Source organism: Erigeron canadensis, chromosome 7 (assembly GCF_010389155.1).
Source record: "Erigeron canadensis isolate Cc75 chromosome 7, C_canadensis_v1, whole genome shotgun sequence".
NCBI lineage: Eukaryota > Viridiplantae > Streptophyta > Magnoliopsida > Asterales > Asteraceae > Erigeron > Erigeron canadensis.
In genome coordinates, this window is record NC_057767.1 from 25,286,132 (window position 1) to 25,298,711 (window position 12,580).

The 12,580-nt window shown below is 32.9% G+C and overlaps 1 protein-coding gene and 2 non-coding genes across 3 annotated transcripts; 1 reads left to right on the forward strand and 2 right to left on the reverse strand.

Annotated features, from left to right (window-relative positions):
• Window positions 1-687: 687 nt before the first annotated feature.
• Window positions 688-775, reverse strand: LOC122609602. The gene has a single exon (XR_006325352.1). It is a non-coding gene; the product is annotated as a small nucleolar RNA snoR8a (small nucleolar RNA).
• A 93-nt stretch (window positions 776-868) lies between these two features.
• On the reverse strand, window positions 869-962 carry LOC122609603. Its single transcript, XR_006325353.1, has one exon. It is a non-coding gene; the product is annotated as a small nucleolar RNA snoR8a (small nucleolar RNA).
• Window positions 963-10,019: 9,057 nt separating this feature from the next.
• Window positions 10,020-10,814, forward strand: LOC122609161. Its single transcript, XM_043782219.1, has 2 exons — window positions 10,020-10,385; window positions 10,467-10,814. The coding sequence occupies exons 1-2, from the start codon at window positions 10,020-10,022 to the stop codon at window positions 10,812-10,814; spliced, it is 714 nt and encodes a 237-aa protein (XP_043638154.1).
• Window positions 10,815-12,580: the final 1,766 nt, after the last annotated feature.

Here is a 12,580-nt window from a genome sequence, read left to right on the forward strand (position 1 = left end):
CATATACGTTCCATAAATTCTTAGGCCCCCTATCTTTTTAATTTCCATTGATACAAGAAGCAAGATATACAACCTTCTTTCTAAGTTCAATATATTCTAGAAGAATTTTATTCGCTGCAGAATTCGATATACAAGTTCTATAGTTATCAACACCAAGAGTAATTATCTTATTATCATTATCAATCTTGAAATGTAAATTATTACTAATGTAAATTATTTTTCATGCATTCCACATACATTATGTAGACAGTAAATCATTAAAGTAACGAATTTGATTGTTTAAATGATTTGTCTTGGTCTTGTTCCAGACCTTTGAATCCAGCATATTTCAGTCCAGTCCTCTACACCAATGGTTTGTTCCAATTCTTGGACTATGACACCCCTAAATTTGTTAAACATACAGCCATGACTATCCATACACCAATAGTCGATCGCACTTTTTTTGTTTTGAACAGAATATTAGATGAAAGAAACACAAAACCCAATTGAGAAAAAGAGTCTTAAAAGAAATTGAAAATATAGAGGTGTGCGTAACCCATATCTAATATTGAAATAAGGGCTTTAAACACCACCAAATTTTAACTCAATTTCAGGAGTGCCAAATCAAAACAGTAATACTATACAACACTGCCTGTTTAATATGTAACAAACTCCTAGTAAAAAAATAGACACAAAAACAATTTTGAAAGTTGCTCATATTCTATGGGTGTAAAGATGTCTGTCATGCTAATAACAGCATTCAGTACGAGGAATTTTTTATAATCACTGCAACCAACAAATTACTAAATAAAAAAACAAACCTCATAACAAAGTTACAAAACCAATATAAAAATAAAATTTTGGAATAAATAAATGGTTATTGATGTGAAGATGCTCATATTCTATGGGTGTAAAAAGAGTCTATCATGCAATAAAACATTCAGAAACATATGTATTTGATTGTTTATAATCACAGCATCAATTTATCAAAAAAGATTATATTATATAAATTGTAATTATATATATAACAAAAGGAATTGAACAAAAATGGGTAGCAAAATCAGTGCTGTTTGCCTGATATATATAAAATGAAACAATATAAAATAAAAAGAAGGAAGAAGAAGGCAAAATTATTGGTTTGGTTTGCTGTGAAACAGAGTTGTTGTATATAAGGGGCAGAGGAGAGATGGGGGAGGCCACTCTATAAAACCCTAATTAGGTTTATATGATATAGGAAAAAATACAGGGGTGTTATATGGATAATGGGCTTAAGAAAAGGGGTGTTTAATTGCAAAGTTTTTCTTTTATTGGATTGGGTTACATGGGCTTTTTTCAATCAACTTGGTCTTCCATACCAACCGGTTATGGGCTACTTCCAAACACTAATGAAAGGTCATGTAATAACTAAAACAATTTGGGTCCTTTAGAAATAGTAAAAGGGAGATGGTTTATAACTTGTAAAAAGCCGAGAGAAGTGATATAACATTATAACACCCCAAATTATTTTATAACAATATCTTTCGTTAAAGAAAAAAGAAACAAATGGAGAACAAATAATATATAGGCTAAAGTTTTGTTTGCATCGAACTATGAATTTAAATGATACAAAATCATAAAGCTATACTATATAAAATGTATAGAAAAGGAGAAGAGGAAGAACAACAACAAAAGGTATCGTTTTCTTGTTACTACCACAGGCTTTGATAACAAAAAAAGTTTAGGTATAACAAACGTTAGGTTTGAATCTACATGGTAGTACTTAAGACTAATCTATATGCGATATTTTTATTTGCCCTCTTGCTAACTTTAAAATAACTCATAGGTGTAATAACAACATCTTTTTTAACATAAAAAATTGATAACCGGATGCCGGTTATCGGTTCTTCGTCTCATAACAACGAAAGGTAAATCTTGTAACATTGTGATAGTAAAAATTGTCTCGCCTAAATCTGAACCATCACAATGGTATTATGTTAATATATGCTCTGCAATTTAATAATCAAAAAATAACAATGTTATGTGTAGTATAATTAACACTACTTAAAATTCTAAAGTTTGATATGTAACTTGTTATAAATAAGTATTTTGTCATGCGTAGTCCCAAAAAGTTAGCTAGTACGTACAAGAAATATGGTTGGCATTTTATTCCAAACTTTATCTTAATTATTCTATCTTCATTTTTTTAATAATCTATTTTGTTAAGTGTATGATGAACCTAAGATGAGGACGGCAATGTTGACGATGGTGGTTTGGAAATAGTATTGTTGATACATCATGCTTATTGCTTAGTCAATTAATTATGTTTTAATTAAGAGCCGAATACATATAAGGGAATGGCTTGATAATAACTAGGCGGTCTATATTTTTGTCTCAACGACTAATTATTATTAATTTATTATACTAATGTATTAGAGACGACATGGAATAACTCTGATAAAAAAGACTTTATCAGATGCATAAACAAGAGCCCACCAATTTATATTATTTTTTCATATTTTTATAATTAATTTTTTTTTCAAACATTTAGTCAGGATACAACATTAGGGAAACTTCCGCGTATAATGGTGAAACCTTACATGTCATTTAGACAATAAGAAATTGACCATGTGTAATTACAAGTATATGAAAGAAAAATCACAAAACTTTTCATTTCTAACCGAGAATATCTCTTAATCAGCTGGGTTAACCATCTTAAATGACTAAATACATTTAAAAGCTACAACATTCATCTTTCAATTCATCCACAATTAAATTTATCAAACATATCCTAAATAATCTTCAATAATCACTACAATACCAAAATTAATATTTTAATAACAACACTATATACCTTAATACATTGAAAATGTTCTTGTGATGGAAGCTTAATTACCATTTGAAATGACTAATTGACTATAACTTAACAATATCTGAAATTTGAAAGTTGATTGATATACGAAAAAAAATATATATATTAAATATGAATTTAACTATGAACTTTTGATGGGTATAATATATGCTTGAACCAAATCGATAATGCATCTGTGTATATTTTTGAAAGTATATATGTTAACATTATACAGTCGTTTTTTTTAAGTATTGTTATTTTCGTACAAAAACATGACTTTACGGTTTTATCTATTAAACGGGTTATCAAATAAGCTCATCAATCATTCGACTTGTTATTAGCGGATTGTACGGATGGGCCGATGACACTTGTTTAAGAAAACGTAGTCATTTATCGATTTAAAACAAGTGTATTACATTTAATTAACACGCACATTAAATATATTGTACAGATTCATAATTTCATTACGTTTGCTCTTCAATTTATAATTACGTATTCATATACTTTACTTCGTTTTCTGCTTTTGTTTTTGCTACACGAATCTTTGTAGCTTTTGTAATTTGCATCTTACATTTGTTTGCCTAATTGTTCTTATCTTTTACTAATCAGGTTAAAAGAATAATTTGTCATGTTCTTAACTACAGTCGTTCTTATTTTCCATCACAAGTATCTTTCGAAACATTAGCCGTCTCTTTTATCCTCTTTCTTTTTTCTTTTCGATAATATAATAATAATAAGTAGTGGAAATTACTTTGTTTAATGTAAAATCGATATGTAATGGATGTTACTTTCTAGCTATAAATTTTGAAAGATATTTAGCCACAAATTAAGTCATGTAAAATTTTTAATAAAGCGTGTTTCAAATAATCAACAACTTATTGTACAAGGGTGATACCACTCCGTGTAAAACTGTAGCTTATATTGTGTTAACCATATTTAGGTTTACAAAGTGAAACCATGAAAAACCCATCAAAAACTTGTCATCCGGAACAGCCCACAAGACTCGATCTCGATCAGATTCTAAATAAAAATCGTTAGTGATCTTTTGTATAGTAAACAAACAAACAAATACAAGATTTATTGTCTTTCATTAAATTCATATCTTAGTACGTATGCGTGTCTATATATACGTATATCATAAAGATCGATCGTATAAATATATAGTCATATTTAAGACAACATTGTATATGTATGCTTGTTTCTGTTATTCTACCTTCATATATAAAAAAGCATGATTTTTTTTTTTTATAAAATCTTACCAAAAAAAAATCACCCATTGAATGTTCATGTGCGTTTGTTTGTTTAGCCAAACTTACATAAGCCAACAGAAATACAAAAGTTAATTTGTCCGTCTAGCGTTCTGTTCGGCTGTTATCTTCCAAGTGATCGATCAAAAAGGTTTTTTCATTTTTATTTTATTATTTTGTTTTTTAAAACCATACAAGACTACAAACAAGCACTTGAACTTTTAGTTTCATGTCTTCCAGTCCTTGAAAAAACCGGCAATGCCCGTGAGTTTAATAGTCGAGTTGATTTCATATGGGGTCCTTTTATATATTTTTAAGAGTGTATCATAAGTTACCTATTTAATTAATTTAGGTGTCGCTTTTTGCAAGTAATAGTGACTTCTAAAGAAAAACAATATATATATATTTTTTCTTTTTGTTTTAGATCAAGTGACAATCTTAGTTATGGGTAGCGATTCAATGGTATCATAAGATCAAGAGTTCAAATCTCATACAGAGGTTTACTTACAAATATTGGATTTTTGTATATGATTTGATGTTGAAATATAATTGGATGATATCACTAATGACCCGATAATATTTTAGTATATGTTAATGATCTAAATTAGTCGTTTGATAAAAATAAAATACGTTACTTTCAAAAACACATCAATTAAATAAGATCATCTAATCTTGCTATTACGCCGATCTTTTATTTCAAGACGAGTTAACTAATTGCATGTGATGCAAAGAAACATGGTATTAGAGAATTATGTTTGTTTGTTTTAGTGTACTTGTTTTAATAGAGTAATTTTATTCTATGAGAAACATGGTATCATATCTATTGATACATTATTGTTGAGTTACAATATACTCAACAATTGAGTAATAATTAATTAAAGATCCATATGAATAGGTATTTAGGAGAATATCTTTAGTGATTTAGAAACTTATAATTGAGCATGTATGATAATTGTACTCGTAATATATAGATGCTAAAGGCCTTTTCCATTTCTTAAATCACTTGTTGGTTGTTATAAGAAACGGAATCATGCATGGCATGTTTTTTATTCTTAATTGAGAAACAACAGTACTAATGGTATTTTATTCGATCCGTTTCTAATGGGACCAAACATAATCAACAGACCGAATAGTGCAAATTGTTTTTAATTTTTTATACAGTAATATAATATTATTAATTATATATCATTTACTTTTTTGTTATTATCTCGTTAAAAAAGATGAACTTTTTCTAAAGAAATTTTAAATGAATGATTGATTAGTCACAGACTCACAGGTGGAGTTTTCTTTTTAAATATCCCAAATTTCTATATAAACTTCATCATAAAGCTCAAATCTAAAAAGAAATTATAAAATCACCTATATAATCAGGTAATCAACCATAAAAGTTATCATAAAACGAAAGATTATAAACTAAACAAACATCAAAGTTCTTGATAAATCTCAATGTCCATAATCTCTCATTTTTATTATATACTTTCATCCTTTGTGGTTAACACTCTTGCTTCTGGAGACAGAGGTCATGGGTTCTATCATCCTCTCTTGCAAAGCCGGAGGTCCTATTCTATCTTTAGATAGAACCTGGAAGCAGCATCTTTACACCGTCGTGGTAGGGGTAAGGTTGTCTACATCTTAACTTCCCCATACACCGTCAAAGTATTGAGACCCAAAATCCATGAAAAACGGCATTGGGTGTTACTTTTTGACCGTGTATTATTTATCTTACTTCACTTACTTGATTTTAAGTATGAAGTCAGCCCTTTTGACTTTCGCTTCGTCTTTATGATTAGTCAAGTAAAGGCGTAAAGCAATCAATAAAAGGAAGATGCCCTGGTTATTAATTTTCACAATGTCATAGTGTGCAATTCGTGTTTTAAGGCCATTTATATACTAGATTTTAAGATAATCCATAAAAAGAAATCAGTTTCTAAAAGGTATAGTCGTATAAAAACCATTGACACATTCGACAGTGAGAGGTCTAACATATATTGTCTTAGCCGGATCTGCGTTAAAGAGCTCCTTGAACCGTAACAAGTAGACAAAAGTTATCATTTTCATCGAGTAATATTGTTCTTCGATCGTTCTTTATAATCAATATTTTCTACTACATGTATAACTACTAGGATTGTTAAAAATCGAAAGCCGCTTAAAGTGGATAATTTTGTACGATTGCACCTACCAAACATATATACCAAGATAACTTTGTATTTTAATAAATTTATGAAAATTCTCCTATTCAAAGTCATCATAGTACCATTTTCCTATGAAAAATCATGGTTACATTAAATTAAGCAAGCATGAAACGTGTATGTATGTTTATCTATAAAAAGAACACAATTGCAATACTTAATGATGTGCCTTTATTTCTTTAAACCATACAAATCCGTGTACCAAGTCAAGCTTGTTTGTTAGTTCCTTTTCTTTGCATACTTTTCTGACGTAAACCATAACTTTCACATCCACAACTTCTCTATTTCTAGAGCAACTTGATCACAAAACAAAACCATATTCTTCATTTTCCTATATATATATATACCACACCTTCAAGAGCCACAAAGTTCTAAATTTGTAACCCATATATCCTAATCCAAATTAATTACCTTTAAAGAAAATGAACAAAATCAATGATAATGATCATTCTTTGCATGGAAACATTCCTTTTTCATGGGAAAATAGGCCCGGGGTCCGAAAAGATAACCAAAGAAAACTAGAAGGAGACTTGTCGAAAGAAAGATGGACGACGGAGGTGGTTCATGAAAACGATAACTTCTTCGTCGTCAAAGAAGGTAAAAGCAGGCTGTCGCTACCACCACCGCCGTGTGAGAATTCAAATAAGGTTATTTCAAATGATATAGGACTTCCTCTTCCACCATGTGTTTTCCAACCTCATTTGAAAAGTAGTTCAAGAAGAAGTAAAGATGATGACCCTTTTCTATTGGCTTATAAAGAGTGTACCAAGAGCACTAATAAAAAAAGTGGTACTAATTTCATGAGAAAGAACTCTTTTCGTGGACGATCTTGTAAGTATTCTTGTAGTGTGAGGGATGATAGTATTGTAAGGGTGTCTCAAATTCCAATGTCAAATTCGGATGGAAAAAGATTCCAAGGGGTTAAGCATCAAGGTTAGAAACTTGTTTGTTTCATAAAGATCAATACAGTTATTATATTAAAGTTAGTTTTTTTTTCTTGCTTATTTTTCTATATATTAAAGTTAGTTGTAATGTATAAACTTGGAGTATTGAGATCCATAACCCATACGGGTTAATTTACTTTTTATACAAACCTTGGGTATTATAAGTTACTTTGTTACATTTGCAAAAAAATTAAAGAAGGCAACTAAGGACCGGAATTAAGCATATATATGACTTTTGTCGATCTTATACAATCCTAAAGATGATTCGATCCAAATCACAGCGTGTATGGATCATGATCGAATACTAAAAGTGACGTATCGTCGAGCCTATTACTTGTATGTACGAATTGATTTTTGTTGAGAAATGAGATGATATTGGGGATTTTACTCCAAACAGAAATAATTTAAGAAATTATTAGGGCAACTTTGAACTAGGCGTGTTTACAATGGTTATCAATTTTGTGGAAGTTTGTTATCACTATTTTCAGTATATCTAACATTTGGTTTAAATAATGAGGAATGGAGAGGTTGTGATTACTGATTAGTAGCTTTTGTACACATCAAATTGATAGCAACCATATACACATATGAAATGGTTGTCTATACACATATTCTACAGTAGTCATGGTCAACTAAATGTACCAACCCCCGCCGGCCGCCGGTAATCATAATCTTACTTTTTATTGGATTCTAGCTAACAATTTGAATAAAACAAGGCATGTAATTTGGTTTCCGTAGCAGTAGCTAAGAGGAATAACTAAGGTCCTTAAATTTAGAGTATTCAAGAGACTACCCATATTTACTATTTAAAAATAAAAATTATTAATCAATCGATTATTAATCTGTATACAATCAAAAGATGTTTCAATCACCTATTAAACCCCACAACTGTTATGTATTTTCCTCCGACAAGCATGGGTTAAATGACGACGGGGTAAATGGTAATGACCAGCAACCAGCGATGAGCTCCGGTTGCCGGCCAACAATGGTTGCTACATCTAATCGTTTCATCATCTTTAAGTTTTTTTCAAAAGTATGGATAATTGTTTGAGTGGGAAGTCATGACCCGCTCGACCCGCATATAACATCGCAGAATGTCCGTGGTGTTTCTTAAACCCGCTTTCTCTTCCTTCCTATTACCCAAACCAACCAACAAAGTGATAAAACTTACCCAATTTTATCCATTTATCTGATTACGGGTCTGGATTGTCAGGTCTAATATTCGTCTATATTATTCAAAGTTATGTAACTATTGTTTATAAATACTGGTATTTCTTTAGCTATCTTATCTATGTTATCCATTTTCTTTTTATATTAATATTACATGATGATAATATGTACCATAAAGAATTCAAAATGCAAATTATACATCTGTTTTAAAGTTTAAACTTTAAACATGCCATGCATATATCGATCCAAATTCTCATTCTCTTAATGAAATAATAATTCACAATAAACAGATAATTTGATGTTGGGACTTGGGATGTGTTATTTGGGCCAATAATAATTCACAATACACTAGAAGCAGGCTGGGTCACAAATACGCAAGGTTTCCATTGGGCTGAAAACTGTATAAACAATTAAATACACACAAAGAACTTGTGGAAAAAAAGAGAGTTTATGAGTTCATAATTAAACGTGGATTCAGCCCATTAATTAAGTGTATTAAAATGATCCATTCAAGTTCAGCCTAATCAAATGCAAAACTATTTAATCAGAACTAGCTTAAGCACACGAAACAACATGGTTGGATCAGTGGTAAACACCCTTGTCTCTGGAGACAGAGGTCATGGGTTCGATCCTCATCCCATGCAAAGGTTGGAAGACCTTTTCTACCATTTAGGTAGAAACTGGAAGCAACCACTCTACTTAGGTAGAGGTAAGGTCTGCCTACATCTTGACCTCCCCCATACACCGTCAAGGTATTGAGGCTCAAAACCCGCGGAAGACGGCACTGAGCAGTTACTTACTTACTTTTTATAGCTTAAGCACACGGGTAATACCCGGGTAGTATTAAGATTACTTATTATAGTTATAGAAATATTTTTTTATTAGTTGTGATATAAATGTTATATATGAAAACTTCACAAAATAGCTAATGGTGTGTAACACACATACATTTATCATATAACATACTTGTTAATCAATCCGGGTTCAACCCGGGCATGTTAAATAAAAATTTTATTTATAAAATATATTAAAAAAATTTAATATAATGCATGTTCTTAAAACATTATAGCTTGATATAAGTCTAATAATTCAACTAACACAATATTTATATATTAAATAAATCAACTAAATAAAAAAAAACATTTTATTTGTAATATTATATAAGAGAGAATTTTATTCTTTAAATAAATGATTAAAATTTTTATTAAACATGTAAAGGGCTATTTTTATTTTATTTGTATATGGCATCATAATTAGATAAAAGGTTTTTTAAAGTGAAATATGGATTCACCACATCAAAAACTTTCTAAGAATACTTATAAAAAACAATCTTGTTTTATTATATATAGAGATGTGTTACAATATAAGGCCTATCACTAAGGGCCCGTCGACCCCTCATCCACCATGAAGCCATAGGTAGCAACTTGTCAAAGCCCCTCTTTATCCCACTATTTCGTTCCATCGAAGAGTATAGACGAGGGAGGAGCATGGACCAACGGCTAGTTTTTTTTTTCTTTTCTTTTTCAAACGGCTAGTAAATTTTTTAAAAAAAAACCTGCACTATAAAAACCAACTTCTATTCAACCATTCTCATCTCATTCACTTCTTTTCACTCATAAAAATTTATGCAAAACAACACACACTCTATACATTTTCACTAAATATGTCAAGTTCCGACGAAGATTCAGTTTCATACATTCGTAAGTATACAATAGCTGCCGAAATGTTAAACACTTTCGTTGCTTTCCTAGAAGATGAAGAAGAAGAAGAAGAAGCAGAAAGCTCGAGAATGGCTAACATACCAAGAATACCAAGAAGAACCATACCCACAAAACATGTGGAAGCCGCCACACGTTTATATAGTCATTACTTTGCCCCGCAACCCGTTTACCCTGCCGATTATTTTAGAAGGCGTTTTCGAATGCCCAAAGAAATGTTTCTTTGTATAGTGCAAGATATACATTCCTTTAACGCCATACAACCATTACCAAAACACTTTGCATTCTTCCACAACGCTCCAACCGACGTTGTGGGTCACCTGGCGTTACATATTTTTCAAAAATGTACTTCCGCTATACGCTAGCTGGCTTATGCTTCTACTGCCTACTAGTTAGATGAATATCTCGAAATGGGTGCCCAAACATCTGCCGATTCGTTGAACTGCTTCTGCAAATATGTTGTTCAGTTATGTCACTCAGAGTTTTTGAGAAAACCGACACAAGAAGATGTTAACCGCGTGACCGCTAAACATGAGGCGGTGCATGGTTTTCCGGGTATGCTTGGAAGCGTGGATTGTATGTATTGGGCTTGGAGAAACTGTTCAACGGCATGGCAAGACCAATACACTCGTGGTGACAAAGGACATCCGACGATTATGCTTGAAGTGGTTGCTTCATATGATTTGTGGATTTGGCATGCTTATTTTGGACCCGCCGGTTCGAACAACTGTATAGTTTGAAAACGAGGAGAGAGAGAAAACCTTTTTGTCTTTTCATTTGACCAATCATGTTCCATCACCATACCCTATATATACAAACTCATACTCATATTCCCACTTTCACGCTTTCTTTCAACTATTCATCTTCTTTCAAATCTCTTAAAATCTCTCAAACTGTTCATCTCTTCTAAATCATATTATCTCCTTCCTTTGATCTTTACATCTTCAAATCTCCACACTAAACTTCATAAATGGCTTCATCATCTGAAACTCCATCTGCTTTCGCCGCCACCGAGCAAACTCCGAAATCCTATCTAAATTCTTCTACTTATTCTCCCTCTTCTAATATTGTTAAATCTTCTAAAATCTCCTTTGCTGCATCAGAGATGGTTGTTAAACCTAATAACCATCTCGGCTCGTCTGACGTACCAAAAGGTACAAAAGGATTTAAGCCTATGCTGGATTTCATCCATGCTTCCCCTGCCAGTTACTGTATAATGGCATATCCGGAGAAGATTTATGTTCATCTTCTTCGAGAGTTCTGGTGGACATGTAGTTATGATGAGTCCACCCAGTCTATCTCTGGCACTGTTCGAGAAGGAACGAAGACCATTACCATCACTCCAGCATCATTACGTCAAACTCTTCGCTTCCCACAAGAGAATAATGTTAATACATTTGTGGAAGCTGCTGGAGATGATGAATGGAAGGCATGGATGCCTTCAATCGGGTATAATCATAACCTGAGGAACCCTCCGGCGATCCCAAGCAATCCCTTGAAACAAAATCTCCCTGGGATCTGGAGAGTCCTATTTACTCATGTGATCCAGTGTATGGGTGGAAACTCTAGATCTTATAATCAGGCGTCTTCAACTTCGATGCCTATTATCCACGCTCTTGCTGAAGGAAGATTTGTGGATTATGCCTTGATGATCTTCAATGATATGAAGCACAAGATCACTCTGAACAACAGATCTCACATAGTGCCTTTTGTGAGAATTTTCTCTCTTGTCTTCAAAGAGGTGCTGGGTGATGAATATGACTTGCCACATGCTGCCACAATTCAAGTAGCAAGGGTCGGCAGCAATATCTATAAGCAACCTGCTGAACATTTGTTCCTCGCCTCACTGTACATATGAAAGAGGTACTCTTCTCTCTAAACTCTTCTTTATACCCTAAAGACAGCAACTGGGAGGTAGCACTTCTTTCTGATGAAGTGGCTGATACGGTCGCTGTGGACGCTGAAATGCCTTCTAAGGCTGGTTCGCTGATAAACCCCCCAGCGACCTCCAAAGCCTCTAAAAAGACCAAAACTAATCCTAAGACAGTGTCCCCAACACAAAATCTACAATCTTCACCCTCCGCTGACGTCCCAAAATGTAAGCGGAGTGTATCAAAGAGCAAACCCAAGGTTAGGACGTCCTCAACGCCCAAGGACATTAGTACCCCAACCATCCCATCAACAGTCTCCCAACAGACTGTTGACGAGTTAAACGGGAACAACAAACAACCACCTCAAACTTCTTTAGGCGAGGTTGGTGAAGATATTGGGTCACCCCAACCCACTAGAGGTCAAAGTCCAAATCCACCCCCAAATACTTCCTCTTCTTCTTATATACCCTCTGAGTCGTTGACAGCAGCCAGATCACAGGTGATGCTAGAGTCAACACCTTCTACGGCTGATGATATCCCAGTGGAACAACACACTGAGGTTGAGGCACCCGGTTCCCTTTCCCCATCACAAATAAATGTCTCGGAAACTGTTTGTGCAGGGACCGAGACTAACA

Excerpts from the sequence above, each read along its gene's own strand:
- LOC122609161 (XM_043782219.1), top strand. The coding sequence starts at position 10,020 with ATGTCAAGTTCCGACGAAGATTCAGTTTCATACATTCGTAAGTATACA. Across the intron at positions 10,386-10,466 it reads ACAACGCTCCAACCGACGTT|TTAGATGAATATCTCGAAAT; the intron begins GTGGGTCACCTG and ends ACTGCCTACTAG.